The sequence below is a fragment of the Peromyscus leucopus genome, chromosome 1 (assembly GCF_004664715.2).
Source record: "Peromyscus leucopus breed LL Stock chromosome 1, UCI_PerLeu_2.1, whole genome shotgun sequence".
Classification (NCBI taxonomy): Eukaryota; Metazoa; Chordata; class Mammalia; order Rodentia; family Cricetidae; genus Peromyscus; species Peromyscus leucopus.
The window spans coordinates 50,948,679-50,969,501 of record NC_051063.1 but is presented as its reverse complement, the minus strand read 5'-3'; the positions used below and the strand labels follow the sequence as shown (position 1 = coordinate 50,969,501).

At 45.6% G+C, this 20,823-nt stretch overlaps 3 protein-coding genes and 1 non-coding gene across 10 annotated transcripts in view; all 4 read left to right on the top strand.

Annotated features, from left to right (window-relative positions):
- Positions 1-14,415, top strand: part of Cwf19l1 (CWF19 like cell cycle control factor 1) — a 31,183-nt gene extending 16,768 nt beyond the window's left edge. For all 5 annotated transcript variants that reach the window (XM_028888817.2, XM_028888821.2, XM_028888820.2 and 2 more), the window contains 4 exons: positions 9,814-10,023; positions 10,738-10,857; positions 11,576-11,673; positions 13,842-14,415. In XM_028888817.2, the coding sequence (XP_028744650.1) occupies positions 9,814-10,023; positions 10,738-10,857; positions 11,576-11,673; positions 13,842-13,986 (573 nt within the window). In that variant the 3' untranslated portion in view covers positions 13,987-14,415. The remainder of the gene's footprint in view (positions 1-9,813; positions 10,024-10,737; positions 10,858-11,575; positions 11,674-13,841) is intronic.
- Positions 1,933-8,695, top strand: LOC114706423 (ras GTPase-activating-like protein IQGAP1). The gene is given in 7 exon segments (XM_037211750.1): positions 1,933-1,970; positions 2,106-2,202; positions 3,055-3,906; positions 3,909-5,493; positions 5,496-6,417; positions 6,419-6,629; positions 6,631-8,695. Coding segments are annotated over 7 exon segments (3,789 nt in total). The 3' UTR covers positions 6,715-8,695.
- LOC114706460 lies at positions 10,409-10,553 on the top strand. The gene has a single exon (XR_003736530.1). It is a non-coding gene; the product is annotated as a small nucleolar RNA SNORA12 (small nucleolar RNA).
- A 3,365-nt stretch (positions 14,416-17,780) lies between the features above and the next one.
- The window catches only part of Chuk (component of inhibitor of nuclear factor kappa B kinase complex), a 37,991-nt gene continuing 34,948 nt past the window's right edge, over positions 17,781-20,823 (top strand). For 2 of the 3 annotated variants that reach the window (XR_003736527.2, XM_028888807.2), the window contains exon 1: positions 17,781-17,961. Coding sequence is in view for 2 of the 3 variants with exons in the window: in XM_028888807.2 (XP_028744640.1) it covers positions 17,857-17,961 (105 nt within the window). In the remaining variant the exon portion in view is untranslated. The remainder of the gene's footprint in view (positions 17,962-20,823) is intronic. The other variant, XM_028888806.2, reaches the window with a different exon arrangement.

Sequence of the window (20,823 nt, the reverse complement as noted above, 5' to 3'; positions counted from 1 at the left end):
TAGAATCTCTCTGTATATACCTATATCTATCTATATCAATATATACACACATAGGTATGTATATATATGTGTGTATATGTGTGTATATGTATGTATGTATGTATATGTGTGTGTGTGTGTATATATATATGTATTTATTAGAATGACTTACAGACTGTGGTCCAGCTAATCCAGCAATGGCTAACTATAAATAGAAAGTCCAAGAATCCAGTAGTTGCTCAGTCCATGAGACTGTATATCGCAGCTGGTCTTCAGTGTACACTGGAATCCCGAAGAAGTAGGCTGTAATGCTAGTGAAGGAATGGACTTGCTAGCAAAGGGAGAGCAAGCAGGCAAAGAACAAAAGCTTCCTTATGTGGGCTTCCAGCAGAAGGTGTGGCCCATCTTAGAGGTGGATTTTCCCAGCTCCAAAGATCTGGATTAAAGATCTAGATTAGGGGCTGGAGAAATGGCTCAGAGGCTAAGAGCACTGGCCGCTCTTCCAGAGCACCTGAGTTCGATTCCCAGCAACCACATGGTGGCTCACAATTATCTATAATGAGATCTGGCACCCTCTTCTGGCATGTAGGCAGAGCACTGTATACATAATAAATAGATTAAAAAAAAAAAGATCTAGATTAAAGTTGTGTCTTCCTGGCTCAAATATCCCAATTAGAAATAGATCCTCCCACTTCAAATTAAAAAGAAATCCCTCACTGGTGTCCCCTTCATTTTTGTGTTACAAGTAATTCCAGATGTAGTCAAGTTCACAATCAAGCCATCACAAGTATGTAGCTTTGTAACTATATACCATGCCTGATGTATCTAGGATAATGATTTTAGTCACATGATTGGAGCGCATTGACTCAGTCTGTGGAGCTGATGATCCTGAGTATGGTGACTAGGCTAGACAAATCCCCACCGAAAATCTCGTGTCTCAGGGAAGTCATTCACTTTCACCTTTCTCAGATCCTTTTCCTCAGAGGCTCAATTAGACATGAAATATTCAGGGTCTGTACAGATGATTGTCTTTTCCTTTGACTTACAGTGAAGCCTGCCTAACCACCAGAGTTAGACTTGCCCTCCAGCCCCCAGGACTAGAGGTGGATGTTTCCTAAGGCTTGCTTAATGTGTACGGCTTCTGCAGACAGGTGGTGCTCATCTGTTTTTCATTGATTCCAGTTTGGGTTTCTAAAAGTGACATTCCTCAGTTCATCCAGACAGCTTGAAAGCGCCTTTCTTTGTGGCCTACTGGAGAACAGCTGGAGCCTGACTTTGAGTTTTCACTTCTTTTCACACTGAGGAGGCCTGGAATTTCTCACTTATGTTTTGCATCTTAACGGTTGGCACACTGTCTAGAGAGTATTCTGGAATCAAGGTCTGTGATGCACACAGTTGGCCCCTGGGGCCTGAGAATGAATGCTGGGAGCAAGCTTGAGGGGTTTTTCTTTTAGATGTGCCCTTCTTCCATCGGCTTTGGGCTCTCTGCCTCGTTAGATTTCTTTATGCCATTCTTCTCTCTCACGCAGCCTGTAGAGGCTTCGAACTGCCTTTTGTTTGCGAAGCCTTAAAAGTTCAAGAGCCCTGGGTAGAGGAGGAGGGTTAGGCTGGGTGACTTGGCCTTATGCTCTTCCAGACTTTGGGGAGAAATGTCCTTTCTTTTCTTCTACATTCTAGGACCCAGGAAATGGGCCTGGGAATGATGATGGGAACCTGTTCCTCTTCAGTCGTGCTTTTGAGCGAGCCCCCGAGCCCCACATAGAAGGCCACAGGAGCGTTTTATCTTAGATTAGTACCTGCCTAGTGCTCACCTACATTTCCCCACAATGTCCTCTTCTGGGCTCAAGTCTGGAGCAGAGGGCTCAATCTCTTCCTGCAGCCATTCTTACTTGCTTGTCTTTCATTACATTTTCCTCTTGGCTTTCTCTACCTTTTCTGTAACTTCCTTCAGGGATGTACCTAAAATATGCTGATGGTATGGCCACAGACTGGTAAAGGAGAGTCTGCTGAGTCCGGAATTACCTGCATCGCCCTGGCGAGTTCTACCCTGGCAGTGATGAACAGGGGACAGGGCCAGTTCTGCTTTCACATCCTCAGGGTCGGTTCTCCCACACCTATACCTTCAGGGCCAGCTCTACTGTGGTGCCCAAGCCTGGTGCAGGGGCCACTCTCCAGAGTGCTACAGCTGATGAGGGCCAGCGACTGCTCTCCCACCTGCTTCAGGCACTGATTGGTAGGGGGTGGGGAAGTGGGGGTAGGGGGGGCATCTCTCCCCTTCCCATGTGGCCACATGGCAAATGAGTAATGGGGCCAGCTCTCCCATGCTCAGACTTAGGGGCTGGCTCACCCATACTTCCACCGACAGGACTGGCTCTGTTGTGCTGCCCAGAGGAGGTGCAGGGCCTGCTCTCCTGGGTGTTGCAGCTGCTGGGGAACAGGGCCAGCTCTCTACCCTTATGGCCTCAGGGTCAGTTCACCCACTGGCCTCAGGCATTGATGGGCAGGGAGAGTTTTATTTTTTTAAAGATTTATTTTGTGTGCTGAAATATATATGTGTGTGTGTGTGTGTGTGTGTATGTGTGTGTGTGTGTGTGTGCGCTGAAATGTATGTGTGTGTGTGTGTGTGTGCTGAAATGTATGTGTGTGTGTGTGTGTGTGTGTGTGTGTTGCTATTAAAGACGGGCAATCCTTGGAAATTAGAGTGCTCTGCCTCTTTGGTATGTCTGACTTGAGGTTTCTCTTCACACAGCATTCTGTTGTATGTGCTCTTCCTTTCACCTTGTGTAATTTAGCAGCTGTGGGAACACACGTGCTCAACATTGTGAGCCTGAGAGAGTATGGGATAGAGATATGGGGTTGTGTGTTCCTGTGAGGGAGGAAGTAGTCATTTTCAAATAAGAAGTAGTATCTTTCTGTGGTTGAAGAGATAGTAACTGAAAGATGAAAGTAACTGGAAATTGTTTTAAAGTTTAGATCCTGGTTCTGGTCTCTTTGAACTCTAGTGCTTAAAGCTAAAACCCTTTGATTCATTTGATATTTTCATGGAAATTTGTTAGAATCGATCCCATTCTTTAGAAGATATTTAAGGAGAGTCCTGAACATAGCCTCACCCATCCTGAACTCACCGTGGCGGTGGAGATGCTCTCTTCTGTGGCCCTCATCAACAGGGCTCTGGAGTCAGGAGACATGAACACCGTGTGGAAGCAGCTGAGCAGCGCAGTCACAGGCCTTACCAATATCGAGGAAGAAAACAGTCAAAGGTATCTCGATGAGTTGATGAAGCTGAAAGCTCAGGCACATGCAGAGAATAATGAATTTATTACATGGAATGACATCCAGGCTTGTGTGGACCATGTGAACCTGGTGGTCCATGAGGAACATGAGCGGATTTTGGTCATCGGTTTAATTAATGAAGCCTTGGATGAAGGGGACGCTCAGAAGACTCTGCAGGCCTTGCAGATTCCTGCGGCTAAACTCGAGGAGGTCCTTGCGGAAGTGGCGCAGTATTATCAAGACACACTGATCAGAGCAAAGCGAGAAAAGGCCCAGGAAACCCAGGATGAGTCAGCTGTGTTATGGTTGGATGAAATTCAAGGTGGAATCTGGCAGTCCAACAAAGACACCCAAGAAGCTCAGAGGTTTGCCTTAGGAATCTTTGCCATCAATGAAGCTGTAGACAGCGGTGATGTTGGCAGAACTCTGAGTGCCCTTCGTTCCCCGGATGTTGGCTTATACGGAGTCATCCCCGAATGTGGGGAAACATACCAGAGTGACCTTGCTGAAGCCAAGAAGAAGAGACTAGCAGCAGGGGACAACAACAGCAGATGGGTGAAGCACTGGGTGAAAGGCGGGTACTACTACCACAACCTGGAGACGCAAGGTGGAGGATGGGACGAACCCCCAGACTTCATGCAGAATTCTGTGCAGCTCTCTCTCGAGAGGAGATCCAGAGCTCCATCTCCGGAGTGACCGCTGCATATAACCGGGAGCAGCTTTGGCTGGCCAACGAAGGCCTGGTCACCAAGCTGCAGGCCCGCTGCCGTGGCTACCTAGTGCGACAGGAGTTCCGATCCCAGATGAACTTCCTGAAGAAACAGATCCCCGCCATCACCTGCATTCAGTCACAGTGGAGAGGATACAAGCAGAAGAAGGCGTATCAAGACCGGCTGGCTTACCTGCACTCCCACAAAGATGAGGTTGTGAAGATTCAGTCCCTTGCCAGGATGCATCAAGCTAGAAAGCGCTATAGAGACCGCCTGCAGTATTTCCGAGATCACATAAACGACATTACCAAAATCCAGGCTTTCATTCGGGCAAACAAAGCTCGTGATGACTACAAGACTCTCATCAATGCGGAGAATCTGCCTATGATTGTGGTCCGAAAGTTTGTCCACCTCCTGGACCAAAGTGACCAGGACTTTCAGGAGGAGCTTGACCTTATGAAGATGCAGGAGGAGGTCATCACCCTCATCCGTTCCAGCCAGCAGCTGGAGAATGACCTCAATCTCATGGACATCAAAATCGGACTGCTGGTGAAGAACAAGATCACGCTGCAGGATGTGGTTTCCCACAGTAAAAAGCTTACCAAGAAGAACAAGGAGCAGCTGTCTGATATGATGATGATTAACAAGCAGAGGGGAGGCCTCAAGGCCCTGAGCAAGGAGAAGAGGGAGAAGCTGGAAGCCTACCAGCACCTGTTCTACTTACTGCAGACCAACCCCACCTATCTGGCCAAGCTGATCTTTCAGATGCCACAGAACAAGTCCACCAAGTTCATGGACTCTGTCATCTTCACACTGTACAACTATGCATCCAACCAGCGAGAAGAGTACTTGCTGCTGAGACTCTTCAAGACAGCACTCCAGGAGGAGATCAAGTCAAAGGTGGATCAGATTCAAGAAATCGTGACAGGAAACCCTACGGTTATTAAGATGGTTATGAGTTTCAACCGTGGTGCCCGGGGCCAGAATGCCCTCTGACAGATCTTGGCCCCTGTTGTGAAGGAGATTATGGATGACAAATCGCTCAACATCAAGACCGACCCTGTGGATATTTACAAGTCTTGGGTTAATCAGTCTCAGACGGGAGAGGCAAGCAAACTGCCCTATGATGTGACCCCTGAACAAGCCTTGTCTCATGAAGAAGTGAAGACAAGGCTAGACAACTCCATCAGGAACATGAGGGCTGTGACAGACAAATTCCTCTCAGCCATCATCAGCTCTGTGGACAAAATCCCTTATGGGATGCGCTTCATTGCCAAAGTGCTGAAGGATTCGCTGCATGAGAAGTTCCCTGACGCTAGTGAGGCCGAGCTGCTGAAGATTATTGGTAATTTGCTTTACTACCGATACACGAACCTGGCTATCGTTGCTCCCGATGCCTTCATCGACATCATTGACCTGTCAGCAGGGGGCCAGCTCACCACAGACCAGCGCAGAAATCTGGGCTCCATTGCAAAGATGCTCCAGCACTCGGCTTCCAATAAGATGTTTCTGGGCAATAATGCCCACCTAAGCATGAGTATCTTTCTCAGTCCTACCAGAAATTCAGACGGTTTTTCCAAACTGCTTGCGACGTCCCATAGCTGCAGGATAAATTTAATGTGGATGAGTATTCTGATCTAGTCACCCTCACCAAGCCGGTAATCTACATTTCCATTGGCGAAATCATCAACACCCACACTCTCCTGCTGGACCATCAGGATGCCATTGCTCCGGAGCACAATGACTCCATCCACGAACTGCTGGACGACCTTGGCGAGGTGCCCACCATTGAGTCCCTGATAGGGGAAAGTTGCGGCAATTTAAATGACCCCAACAAGGAGACACTGGCTAAGACAGAGGTGTCCCTCACGTTGACCAACAAGTTTGATGTGCCCGGTGACGAGAATGCAGAGATGGACGCTCGGACCATCCTACTGAACACAAAACGTCTAATTATGGATGTCATCCGGTTCCAGCCAGGAGACACCTTGACTGAAATCCTAGAGACACCAGCCACCAGTGAACAGGAGGCTGAACATCAGAGAGCCATGCAGAGACATGTTATCCGGGATGCCAAAACCCCTGACAAAATGAAAAAGTCAAAACCCATGAAGGAGGATAGCAACCTCAGCCTTCAGGAGAAGAAGGAGAAAATTCAGACTGGCCTCAAGAAGCTAACAGAGCTTGGGACCGTGGACCCAAAGAACAAATACCAGGAACTCATCAACGACATTGCCAAGGACATCCGGAATCAGCGGAGATACAGACAGAGGAGGAAAGCCGAGCTGGTGAAACTGCAGCAGACATACGCAGCTCTGAACTCGAAGGCCACTTTTTATGGAGAGCAGGTGGATTACTACAAGAGCTATATCAAAACCTGCTTGGATAACTTGGCCAGCAAAGGCAAGGTCTCCAAAAAGCCTAGGGAAATGAAAGGCAAGAAAAGCAAAAAGATTTCTGAAATACACAGCAGCAAGACTACATGAAAAGGGAGTTCTTCTGGAAATTGAGGACCTCCAAGTAAATCAGTTTAAAAACGTTATCTTTGAAATCGGTCCAACAGAAGAAGTTGGAGACTTTGAAGTGAAAGCCAAGTTCATGGGAGTTCAAATGGAGACTTTCATGTTGCATTATCAGGACTTGCTGCAGCTACAATACGAAGGGGTTTGCGGTCATGAAGTTGTTCGATAGAGCTAAAGTCAACGTCAACCTCCTCATCTTCCTTCTCAACAAGAAGTTCTATGGGAAGTAACTGGTCGCTAGCTGCCAGCCCCTAAGAATTCAAAAGGACAGTGCCTCACCTCTGCCTTTCTAGGATCCTCCATTACTCTTTGGAAGCAAAGACCTTGTCCAGTGGTGCTGCAGTCTCGCACTCCTGAAGCACATCTTTAAGTCTTCTCGCTCTGACAGGACATTCAGTGCCCTCTTAACAGTGAAGTTGTAGTTCAGGCTTCATCTTACACACACACACACACACACACACACACACACACACTCACACACTCACACACCCCACCCCCACTTCTCTCTTTTTCTTTCATCTTGTAGGAAAGAGTGGAGCCTCACCCAGCCCCTCTCTGTTAGGTCTCCTAAGTGGTAATGGCTACTTTGTAAACGGTGTTTGTTTTACTCAGCAATGGGATGGTGGGATTCAAATTCTTGTTTAGAAGTGACAGCTGTCAGGTGAACAGCGGACATGCGCATCAGAGTCACAGTTAAGGGTGGCCCATGATAGCCCATGCGCAATCAGAGGACGAAGTCTGTGGTGTCTTCCTTTCCGCTGCCTTTGTGGGCGGAGCTAAGTCCAAGTTACTGTTCTCTGTTCAAAGGAAGCAGCTTTGGGAGAAAGACAGCTGCTTTTGATTCCCCACTAAACCTGGGCAGCACTCTTGGTGTGGTCCTTCCTGGTGAAGGAGAACCCCACAATCATAGCCACCCCTTTAGAGACGCTTAGAGTGGGCCACAGCACCCACTCAGAGCAGTGCACAGAGTTCCACTCAAGGACAGTGTCTTCTCCCTCGCTCTCTCCCACAAAGGGGTGGCTCACCCTGTCCCAAAATGTTTTCAAAACTATTTGTGTTCCAAGAGTGCCTTACTAAAGTATAAATTTATTTCTTGAAATGTGAGTCATAGGAATTTTAAAGATTTGTATAATGCTTTAGAATACCCTGAAAAGGGGTCATTTCTTATTGGGTTATCTGTATATCTGAATTCTTGAAGCTTCTCTATAACCTACATTAGGGTTTATCTACAGAGTCGGCAAGATCTTAGCAACAGCAGCCAGCCCATCTCATCTTTGAAGTTCAAATCCGTTTCCCACTCTCTGCTCTGCCGCCATATTCATGCTTGTATTCTGAGAAGCCTGGACCCTTAGGCTTCAACTAACAAAAACCATTCAGTTCCAGGCATTGAATTTGGAAACCTTTGTTCTTGGATTAAAAGTCATAAACTTTAAAAAACAAATCTGTTTATCCAAAATGATAGGTAAATCATGCACTGAGCTTTCAATTTCTTTGATGTTTGGTATTCTTGCATAAAACATAAAAATTAAGCTAATATTACAGTTTACTGATGTATATTGAAGGCAAATAAGCCATTTTGGATTAGTAACAGATAGCCAGGCAATGGTGGCACACGCCTTTGATCCCAGCGCTCTGGAGGCAGAGACAGATGGATCTCTGTGGGTTTGGGGCCAGCCTGGTCTACAAAGGGAGTTCAGGAGAGCCGGGGCTACACAGGGAAACCCTGTCTCGACTCCCCCCTCCAAATGGTTAATTAGTGACAGATACGTAGCATGTCCCTATTACAAATGTAAGTCTTGGAGAAGTGTCCTTCACGGTGTTCCCATGGGTGGTGAGGCCTCCGTGAGTGGGTGTAGGTAGAGGTGGGTGCTCAGAGAGGACCTGCCACCAGTGGACCTGTTTTTCTTTATGTTTTGGAACATAGTTTTCTCAGAAAATATTTTCTTTAGGTTAAAGGGAAATGCTAAGGCTGGCATGGTAGTACACACCTGTAATCCCAGGGTGACTAAGTCAAGGCCAGCCTGGGCTACATAGCCATACCCTATTTCAGAAAGAGAGAGGGAGAGGAAAAAGAGAAGAGAAGGGGTACTGTTACAACCAGTGTCACCTTAAAATAGGACCAACAGATGTGTCCAGCATCCTTTTTTCATTCTTTGCTTTTTCTCTTTCTGGTTTTCTTTCCATCTTTCTTTTTTCTTTTTTTTGACAGGAGACGGGGTCTCTGTTTAGTTTTGGCTATACTGGAACTCTGTGTAGACCCGGCTGTCCTAGAACTCGGGGATATCCACCTGCCTCTGCCTCCTAGGTGCTGTGATTGAAGGCGTGAGCCACTATGCCTGATCTCGAGTATGGTTTCTTAAAAAGTGTCCATCACAAACGTGGTCCCAGCAGCCACCTCCAGCCCAGGAGTGAGTTCAGGTTGCAGTGCCTTAGGATGTCCCCGATAACTGTAAGGATGCTCCTTCCCTGAATACCGAGTTAGAACTGCGCCAACGCTCTCGGAGACTTTCATGGCTGCTGTGGGGTCAGTCCTGCTGTGAGCAGCCCCAAGGTCGCCTGGCGAGCCCAGGTGGGCACACTGAAGTCGTGCCCCGCTTGTGTTATTTATTAGCTGCGGCCGTCTCAGTCCTGGCTCTCCCCTCCTCCTCTGACCTTCTCTCTGACCAGCCATCATGACATTTACTATGAATTTACTTCCTCCTCAGAATTTGGACTGGCCGTCAGATTGTTGCTACACACAATTGCCTTTGTATCTCTGTATGAAATTAAAGGTCATTTGTTCCTGTTTAAAAAAAAAAAAAAGAAGATATTTAAGAATGTTGTTCTAACCCTTAAAAATAATGTATGTATGAATGTGGATATGTTGCTGCGTTGTGTGTATATCTCTTGCCTGCAGAGGCCAAATAGCACATTGGATTCCCTGAAACTGGCATTACAGATGGCTGTGAGCCACAGTGGGATGGTAGTTGAACCTGGGTTCTCTGGAAGAGCAGCCAGTACTTTTAACCACTGCGCCATCTCTTCAGCTCCTGTTTTAACCTTTAAAATCAATCTTTTAAAACAGAATTTTTGTTAAGAATATCTTGGATTGAGTGTAGTGGTACAGGGCTATAGTCTCAGTACTTGGGATGCTGAGTCAGGAGGATTGTGAGTTTGAGGCTGCCCTGTACAACACAGCAAGATCCCGTCTTCCTGTCTGGTAGGTGGGTGGGGGCACATCTTGAGCATTCTCTCCTGTACATCAGGCTCACTGGGTATGTACAGGTGTTTCTCTCTGGAAGAACATGTTTATGTAGCCTTGCTGTCTTGCCTCTGTGGTTCTGCTTCAGTGCTACCTCGCCCTGGCTAAAGGAGGCTTGTCTGATGACCATGTCCTCATCCTGCCTATTGGACACTACCAGTCAGTCGTGGAGCTCTCAGCAGAGGTGGTGGAAGAAGTGGAGAAGTATAAGGCTACTCTGAAACGCTTCTTTAAGAGTCGAGGGAAGCGCTGTGTTCTATTTGAAAGAAACTATAGGAGCCATCACCTCCAGCTTCAGGTAGGTGTTTTCTGCCCAGGAACTTGGAAATCACTATGGGGACTTGAGATTGATAAATATTTAAATAGTTATGACATCAGTATTGAATTTTAATTCATGATAATATTCAAATAGTGGTCATTTAGAGGGCTAGGAGTGTGCTGATAATCCTAGAGATATCATCAGGAAGTTCATGCTGGGGGTAAGTGACCAGCAGGATGCTGTATGCCCTGTTTAGAAAAAGAGGGTAATTAAGAAAGGTTCCAAGGCAGATAAAGACATGGGCCATGCTGGGTAAGACATAGATATTTTGTGTGGAAGTCCAGCATGAATGAAGGCTTAGCAGTAGGAAATAAGTTTCCAGCTAGCAGGGGGCTGGTACATTGGGAGTTGAGTGATTTGTTTCTCTGGTGGTAGCGTCTTTCTGGCACATTTGTTAAGTGTTCAAATGGGCCTGACTCTGCCACATACATTATGCAGGAGCCAGCAAAGTCTTAGAGACAAAGAGTCTCTCTTGAGAGTTTTCTGATGACAGATTGGCTCCCATAAGTAACTAGTTCTCATAAGTTTAAGTCCTACAGCCAGGCCGGTGGAGGCTGTTTGGCCTGAGGAGAGTCTATGCTGAGGGGTGTTTCTCCACCCCAGTGATGGATTTCTTTCTCCTCTGAGACTTTAAAGATAATTTATTTGGAGTCACTTCAAAGAGTTTCTTCTATTCCTCCCATACCAACCCAGGTCATTCCTGTGCCCCTCAGCTGCTGTGCTACAGATGACATTAAAGATGCCTTCATTACCCAGGCCCAGGAGCAACAGATAGAGCTGTTGGAGATTCCAGAGCACTCAGACATCAAGCAGGTGAAGCAGGAAGAGCTGGTGATGCTCAGGGAGTAGTTAAGATCTGGGTTTTGACAAGTAGAATCAGAGGTACTGCCAAGCTATTCCAAAAATACTAAATAGTGGGCTGTTTGGCACTAGAAAACAGGATGTTGGTAAGACTAGAGATGAAGACATCATTATAACAGAGTCTTAGTGCTTTCCTAGGAATAAGGGATTAGACATTTCATGGGGCTGGGAAGATGGCTTGGTGAGGACTTGAGTTTCATCTCCAGCAGCCTTGTAAAGGTCAAGTGCTGGGACACATGCCTGTGATCCAAGTGCTGAGGAGGTAGAGACAGGATGATCTCTGGCCAAATTGAAAAGCTGCAGGCTCAGTGAAGGACCCATCTCAAAGTATAAGGTGGAGAGAATTGAAAAAGTCACCCAGTGTCTTCTGGCCTCCAGGCATGTGGATATACCCACACATGTAATCACACATGAGAATATGTACACACATATATAAACCCACATGAATTAAACAAACAAATTAGACACCTCCTAAAATGGGAATTTAGAAGGATGGGTACCACTGGAAATATATTGGCTTTTTAAACTCCAGCTCCTATAATGTCTCATTTTTTTTTTTTTTTTTTTTATTTTCTAGACCAAATTCTTTGCTAAATTAAGAGTTTGCAGGAGATGAGTGAGCTTTTTAAGTTTGATCTTATTTGTCCTCATACAACTCTGTTTACTTTAGATTGCACAGCCAGGAGCAGCGTATTTTTATGTTGAACTCGACACAGGAGAAAAGCTTTTCCACAGAATTAAAAAGAATTTTCCTTTGCAATTTGGAAGGTTTGTTTGTTTTCACTCTATTAGTTATTTCGTTAGACCTCTGAACACAGTGATGGGCTCTATGGACAGTCGATGAAAAACCAACTAGGGAATGGTCCATCCCAAGAAGCTTGTAGTTGTAGGGCGGATCAGTGTTAACAGTTTGTGATTTAGAGTTTGAACAGTACCATGATTGAATCCTGAGGAACACTGTACTTTAGAAACTCAGAGAAGGAAGGGTTTATTTCTGCTAAATGTAAGGTGCCATGAAAGGCCTGAAAGTGAACTTAAGAGATAGACCCAAGAGGGAAAAGACAGGATGAGAGCGCTCCTGTTGGAATGAAGTGCTACCATTGAGCATGTGCTGGGTCAGACACTGGTAAAAACTTCACATGCATTATCTCATTTAACCTTCCAGTTCTGTTGTTTATATCCTGTAATCCCAGTTGCCAGTGTGAAGAATGATGCTCTGGAGCAGTGCCCAGCAGAACTTCATACCAACATGAATATGCTCCATAAAGCTGCACTAATATAATAATTGCAAGTTACATGTCGCTGTAGGATACTTGAAAATGGAACTGAGTAGGCAGTGAGATGAAGATGGCTTGCTGCGAAGCCTGGTGACTTAGTTTGATCTTTGGGACCTCCATGGTAGGAGGTAACTGACCACATGGGTGCCATAGCATACATGAACCCATACACATAAATAAACATAGTAAAAAAAAATTGAAAATGGAACTGAAGAACTAAATTTTTAATTTTATTTAATTAATTAGAGCTTAAATTTAAATAGCCGCATCTGGCTAGTGGCTACTCTTGGATATTGGCACCTTAAGATGAGTTAAGTAGCATGCCATGGTCACACAGTTGAAGGTTCAAACCTTAGTCTGGTGAACACCAAGATGAGAAAAACCTTGTTCTCTGCATTGTTCTGAAAGCCTGTATGGAGGGAAGTAGAAAATGCACACAGTGGGTGATCTGATGCTGATCTCTGACTTGCAGCTTCTCCAACCACTCCCAGTGGTTTGACCTGGGCTTTGAGTGAGCCTTTAGCCATTCCTAGACTGATTTGGAAAGCTTCGCCTCATTGCATAAATCCAGCAAATAAGAGTCTTTTTTATTTCCAAATAGATAATGGATAAATGAGAACAAGTATGTTAAATGCTCCAAATATCTGGTTTAATCTCGTTGCCTTAGCAACAGATGTAGATAGGCATAGTAGGCATATGATGCCAATACACACAACCATGTATCGTACACAAAATGGTTTGTGATCATGGTAGTTGTTTATGTTTTATAAACTGTAATATACAACTGATACATTTTATACTTAATAGGGAAAATGGTTATATCTTCATTTTACATATGAAGAAACATGTTCAAAGTTTCTAGGCAAATCAAAATTTGAGCTTAGATCCTTTGACTTTCAGAGGACCACAGTGATTCCTTTTCACCTTTTTATTTATTGTACCTTCAAAGTTGAGATGAGCCATATAGAACTGTTTCTAATAAATTAGAAGTATTAATATAAACCATTAGGAATTAGAAGCTGCATGTATATGTACCTGTATAAACTGTTTCTTCACATTGAACTTCTCTTGGAGCACTCATACAAATGAGAGTCGCCTGGAGGGACAGGTAGAGGAATTTTGTGACTGAACCATGCCCTCAGCAAACTCACTGTCTAGTCAGAACGTCAAAGCTAGAGTTTAAGAAAAGATACAGCTGCTGGGAATGTGCTTTGGTTGTATGGCTTCTGTACTGTACCAAATCCTGTCAGGAAGGTGTTCTTGTAAGTGAGCCTTAAAGCAAGGACAAGAGAGGAAGTAGCATTCAAGTCATAGACATCAAGTCACAGAGCTTGGAGTGAAATTCACTTTCTGATTTTTCTGACACCAGGGCCTGTCGTCTAGTTTGTATGTGGTATTCTTTCCCTAAGTACTTTATCGTGGCTCCGAGTTGTTCCTGGGAAGGAGAAATAAATGGGGTGGGAGAGGTCACTTAATAAGGCAATGATTTCAATAGATAGAACAGCAGAGATGTCAGTCAGGGCCAGAGACCAGTATGAGTAGTAAGAGATCTATCTGCATACTCTTTAGATGCGACTGAGGGGAGCTGGCTGGAGAGAAACAAAGGAATGGTGTGTTTCAGTCGCTACTCGGATTTTCTCTTCTTTGTGCTCTTTTCAGGGAGGTGCTGGCCAGTGAAGCCATCCTCAATATTCCTGACAAGGCTGACTGGAGGCAGTGCCAAGTCAGTAAGGAAGAGGAGGAGACCCTGGCTCGCCGCTTCCGGAAAGACTTTGAACCTTTTGACTTCACCCTGGATGACTAGGCAAAGGGAAGGCACTGTATGGACATCGCGGGAAATTGTTGCAGCCTGTTTTTCAAATGAAACTGCAGTCTCCCGTGGGGGCTGCCTCCCTGCCTCTGTTCCAGATATCCCCATGGAACCTGCTTGCAGCACCAAGAGACCTAGGAAAGTCACTCTGAGATGCAACTGTGTGTTAGAAGAATGTCTGCTACGTATTTCTAAGAAGAGCTGTGTTTGTTCATATCTTCACAAATCTTTGAACCTTTGAGGTTGGGTGTAGTTGCTCATGCCTGTAATCTCAGAAATTGAGGAGCTGTGGCAGGAAGATTGCTGGGAATTCAAGGCCAGTCTGGTCTACATAGTGAGTTCCAGACCAGTCTGGGCTATTGATGTGATACCCATGCAGGCGGATTTGCTAAATGGTCTTATTAATAAAAACCTGGAGCCAGATATAGGGGTGAAAATCTGAGAGATTGTAGGAATAGATAAAGCCACAAGCTAACCTCACCTCACCAACACTTCAGTCTCCAAGAGAGACCTACTTCCTGTATACCCACGCCTATATGCCTTTCTGTTCTGCTCTCTCATTTGCTCTCTGTCCAGCTACATCACTTCCTCTTCCTGCTCAGCTGTCACTTCCTGTCTGTCTACACAGACCTCCATGGTTAACTAGTGTTGGAATTTAAGGTGTGTGCCACCACTGCCTAGCTCTGTTCCCAGTGTGGCCTTGAACTCACAGAGATCCAGACAGATCCCCGGGCGATAGGATTAAAGTTGTGTGCTGCCATTGCCTGACTTCTATGTTTAATATAGTGTCTGGCTTCTTCCTCTGATCCTCAGATAAACTTTATTGGGTTGCACAAATAAAATATTACCACAGACCCATCTCAACCCCTACCTCCAAAAGCAAAAATAACCATCCCCAAATCTTGTAAATGATAAAAAGGAATGCTTTTCTAAGGGTGACAAATGTCTTACGTTGTTTATCACCACTGAAATGAAATTGTGTGTGTGTGTGTGTGTGTGCATGTGCGCGTACGTGCGTGTAATAGAGACCAGTGTGTGTGTGTGTGTGTGTGTGTGTGTGTGTGTGTGTGTGTGCGCGTGTAATAGAGACCAGAGTTTATGCCTAGCAATTATCCCAGAATAACACAGGCAGCTCAGTCTGGGGAAGGGAAATTCGTGGCCTTGGCTATTGTTTTCTCACAGCACCCATCATCTTGTTCACATAAAAGTCTATTCCATCTTTCAGATATTTAACTGATATACTAGGAAGTTTTCTAAGTTCCAAGAGTATAGCCAGTGAGTGCCCCAGCGTGGCACCTATTGTAGAGAGTTCATAGTCTAATTGGGGAAGGAAGTGGCAGAGTTAAGACAATTAGTTTTTCTTTGAATGTCTTGTTTTTGATGTTTAAGATACCTGAGTCATCCAGTAGATATATCCAGATTGCCATTAGGTAATTCTAAAACTCAAGCAGATCAGGATTGGTGATGGAGCTATGAATGCATTTTAGATGTTTAAGACAGCTGACTTATCTAACAGATGTATCCAGAGTGCTCTTAGATAATTCTCAAACTCACGCAGATCTAGGTTGGTGATAGGGCTCTAGAGTTCATCAGGGTATAGACCATAGTGAAATTACAAAATAAAATAGGGGAAGTACAGTTAGTCCCAATAAAGATGACTAAGATTTAAGGAAACAGTGATCCCGTGACCAGTAAGTCCATAGAGCAAGTGCAGTGTGACCACAGGAGAATGCTGTGTATTCAGAAGCCAGAAGAAAATAATTGTTCTTATTTATTGGCCACTTAAGGCCCAGATACATTTTCACTTAGTTCTCACAAAAATCTCTTGACCTCCATTTCACATATAAAAACAAAAAACAGTCTTGGAACCTGATGATTATGGAGCCTGGGATAAACCATTTTACAGTTATAAATAATAAAAGGCCAAGCCTTTAATCCTAGCATTCAGCAGGCAGATCTCTGTGAGTTTGAGACCTGGTCTACATAGTGAGTTCCAAGTCAGAGAGGGCTATAGAGACCCTGTCTCAAAAAACAAAAATAAAATAACAAACCTTGAGTTGTATTTTAAGAATAGCATATTTACTTACGCCGGGCGGCGGCGGCGGCGCGGCGGCGGCGGCGGCGGCGGCGGCGGCGGCGCGGCGGCGGCGGCGGCGCGGCGGCGGCGCACGCCTTTAATCCCAGCACTTGGGAGGCAGAGGCAGGCGGATCTCTGTGAGTTCGAGGCCAGCCTGGGCTACCAAGTGAGTTCCAGGAAAGGTGCAAAGCTACACAGAGAAACCCTGTCTCGGAAAAAAAAAAAAAAAAAATAGAATATTTAGAAAGTGAACTAACTGTAGGAACCAACTTGCAACTTGGATTGCCCAGTCAACATTATCCTGGCTGTAGTTTTTAGTATCTGTCACACTTCTGAGTGTGAATTATAAAATTACATCCCACCCGTGGAAACTGGATACTCCTAGTACTCGTAGCTGTCATATACAGCAAATGAGGTTTCATACTGACACATGACAGTCTGCTCTGCTCGAAGGGATGTGTTTTCAGGGGCTCGTTTGCTTATACCATCAAATCTGCTATTCCAATTTCATGGACTCCATGAAAATAATAGAACCAGCTAATCGAATACCACACATTATCAGTGACCCACAACACTGACTTGCATACAGACATTGAGAATTTGATTCTATGCAGAGGCTTACACTTTTGAGTTATTAGCATCCCTAGCTTCAGCCTGGTGAAGTGCTATAAGCCTGAATCAGATGGAGGAACAGCAAGTTCTAGACCAGCCTGGACTATATGAGACCCTGTCTTAAAACACCTAGGTTCCATGAAGCAGATAATCCACTCAGATACAAACAATGCACTACTCAGAAGTATGCCTTATTGGACCAAGACCACCCCCAAGTTTGGCTTTGCAGCCCTGTAGCACACCTCAGTAACAACTCCAACCCAGAAACACTGCTTCAGGCAATCTGAAACAGCAAGGCGGAAAAGCATCAAGATCCGCGAGGTCCAAAGGGAAACTCACAAGTCCAGAAGAAGAGTTTTCTCTCTGGAATAACATCACATCATTGGGAGGTTGGGATTATAGGAGAGATTCTGAACAGATGCGCAGGAGACCATAGTGCACTTGGAAGGCCAATGAATCAACGGGCCAGTTAGCGCAGTTTTCTTTCTTGTTTACGGTGGTCTTTACCAGTAAGTGATAGGGTTGGAGGGGCAGAGGGCAGGGCTCTGAAAAAAGATGAAATGTGGACGGAGTAGGGACAAATAGGAAGTTTAGGGTTTGGAGAGAGATTTTTTTAAAATAAAAGCACGCATGAAACCTTCAAAGAGCTCATTTAAATACATACACAAAATATAAAATAGAAATCCCACACACGAAGGTCCTCTGAGCCTGGATGATGCCCAGGGCACTTAAAGGGGCACAGTGCAACCCGCTGGTGCCCAGCCCATTCGCCAGCACCAATCCCAGAAGGGATGTGTTCTGAGTGGTATTTGCTATTACCATCAAGTCTGACATTCCAATTGCATGGAATACATGAAAACAGAGCCAACGAATCGAAGACCACTCATTACCAGTGACCCACAACATGGGCTTGCATACAGACACTGAGAATTTGATTCTATGCTGAGTCTTACACTTTGGGGACTTTAGCATCGCTGGCTTCAGCCTGCCGCAGTGCCAGCACCCTGAATCAGAAGGAGAAGGCCGGGGCGGGACTTTTCCTGCGGAAGCTATGGGAAGTGCAGCTATGGGAAGTGACGCGGAGGTCTCGCGAGGAGAAGGACGCGCGAGCCTCGGCGGCCCGGAACCGGCCTTGGACCGGCGGCGAAACCTGAGGCGGCTGGCGCTCCCGCCCCATGGAGCGGCCCCCGGGGCTGCGGCCGGGCGCGGGCGGCCCCTGGGAGATGCGGGAGCGGCTCGGCACCGGCGGCTTCGGGAACGTCTGTCTGTACCAGCACCGGGTGAGGCGGGGGGGCGGGAGCAGTGGCGCTGGATCTGTCGGGGCGTCCCTGGAACCCCGGCTGTCAGTCAAGGTGGGAGTGGTGGTCGGGAAGACCCTGGGCAGTGCCAGGGGCCGGTGAGATCCTGTGCGTGTGAGCCTGGTGGCCGAGTGCCACCCTGGACAGTGAGTGAGATGAAGCTGTGTCGGGTGACGACGGGTATGTATGAATGTGTGCGTGTGTGTGTGTGTCCGTGTGTGTGTGTGTGTGTGTGTGTCCGTGTCCGTCCAGTGTGTGTGTGTCCGTGTGTGTGTGTCCTTGTGTGTGTGTGTGTGTCCGTGTGTGTCCAGTGTGTGTGTGTGTGTGTGTCCCGTTGTGTGTGTGTGTGTGTGTGTGTGTGTGTGTGTATGCGCACGCTTGAACAAACAAGGAAGGTCCTTCCTGGTGTCCAGAGTTGAACCTTTGGAAACACTGACCGACTCTGGAATTGGAGCATTCCAGGCAAGGACCAGTGCGAGGGTAAGGTGGCGAAAATGATCCTTGCTTCAAAGGGAAGGGAAGAGACTATGGGGTTTGTTCTGTAAAGGGCAGCTAACATCAGGCTCGGGAAGTTTGCTTTGATTTTAAAACATTTAACCATTGCGACAGCAGTTACTCGTACTTTTACAAGATTTTTAAAACTAGCAGTCACCTTGCTTATTTTAATGTTGTGGATGGTGGGAGTGGAACAGGGCCCTGCACATGCCAGGCAAATGGTCTGCCACTGGGTTACATCCTCAGCCCCAGGTAATCACGTTTCAGTCACGAGTCTCTTGATAATACAATAAAAACTATGGATCTTTTCTCCAGAAAAGTAATACCCATACAAAGCAGTGCATTACCATTGAGGGTTTTGCTTTCCTGAAGAATGTTGTAACATACAGATCTTTGAACACTAATCATCGAAGTATAGGGTTTGTTGTCTGTAAAATCTGTGGAAGAATGTGTATACATCCTGGGTCTGTTTGAGAGCTAAGTGAGACAGTAATAGAGATTCTTAGTAAGTGCTAGAGTAAGCCCTGTAATTGTCCTGGAATAGCTCTCCACTGTTCTGTGCTTGCGTTGTAGTTATCACTCACTAACTGGACTTAAAAAGAGGAACTGTAAGAGAAAATGGTGTTCTGGAAAACCATATGTGAGGAATAAGTTTAATTAGAAAGACAGTAAGCCGAGTACAGGCATTTTAGTAACATCTTACGGGTGTGTTTACTGCTTCCAGTAAGCTCATTTGTAGAAGTGATGCTCCAGTATTTCATGCGTACCTCTCAGGACAGGAGAAAAGCCGTGAAATGGTTTAGCTGGTTTCTGTATTGGGCACTGATGGTGCCCAAATCCACAAAAACAGTATTTTCCACCCTGAAGGAAATGTCCATTTCAGGGAGGGATGGACGTAGAACACAGCACAGATCATCTTGGTGGCTTACAAATGTAATCCCAGCACCTAGGGTCCGGGGCAAGAGGCTTTTGAACTTGAGGTCAGCCTGAGTTATGTAGGAAAAGACTGTTTCAGAAATAAACATAAGTTCAGTGTAAGACCCTAGACACTGAAAGTACTGGCGATGTGATTAGCCAAAGAACTTTTCCTAGGGGATAGGGAAGAACTTCTTCAGGGGTGTTTGAGAAACTTAGTTCCATGGAATACATTAAAGAATGTAGAAGCCAGGCATGGTGGGAACACTTGAGAGACTGAGGTAGGAGAACTGTCTTCAATTTAAAGACACCATGAGCCACAGAGAGACCCTTTCTTAAAAAAAAGTGTATATGGGATGGAGATGTAACTCAGTGGTAAAGTATATGCCCAAGGCCCTGGGTTCTATCCTCAGTACTGTATATTCAGCCTGCCATACACTAAACATAATCGGATCAGCTAGGACTTGGGATCACAGGGAATGCATCTACTAAACATATATACAGACAGAGAGGATGTATGTAAGTTATATGTAAACACTGTGCTATTGATGTAATGGACTTGGGCATCTACAGATTTCAGCATCCTCTGGAAGTCCTAGATGCTGACATCTGCACACCGAGGAGCAACTTCACAGTGTTCAAATACATTGGGTAAATACTGCATATACTGGCCCTTTGCTTGGAGAATCATATTTCAAATTAGGAATCCAATTTAAACGCTCCAAAAAGTAAAGAAATTAACTTAGCGTTTTCAAACTTTCTTCCGACCCCAGTCTTCCAAATAGCAGGGCCTATAGATTCATATTACCACACCCAACTTAGTTTCATTTTTAAAAAACAGGTCTTTTTGTTGTTAAGCAACTACAAACTTCCCCAGAGCATATTCTCTGTGAGAAGATTGAGTTTCACGGGGTAGGTGGAATATAAACCAAGGCGTTGAAGGATCTCTCGTGGTTGGGACCTATATAGAGTAGATGACTTCCTGTCTTATTCCTGTTAGAAACTGGGCTGATTGTCTTAGCTGTGCTGGGATTCTCCATGGTGGCAAACGTTTATATAGGTTGTAACTGCTCTCAGATGCCTATCTTATAACGAAAGCTGAAGTGAGCGAGCACTGTGGTAAAGCAAGCTAGCTCTTAGTCTCCATCAGCCCCCAGCCCCTGCACTGGACACTGCCTTGCCTTCAGCCTTCTTTCTCCTCCTGGCTCCTAGTTCAGACTCTCCCAGCTAAGCGAAGCCTGGCTGCTGCCCACTTCCCCTTTCGGCCCCTGGAAGCTGCTCTCACCACTCATACGGCTTTTACCACACCTTTGGCTGGCGTCAGAAGTGTCACATCTGTGAAGCTCTTTTGAGCTCTTAATGCAGTATAGCCTCTTTGGTTCTAACTGTATTAGAATATGATACATGCTGGCTGTTTTCTGAAATGTGCATGGG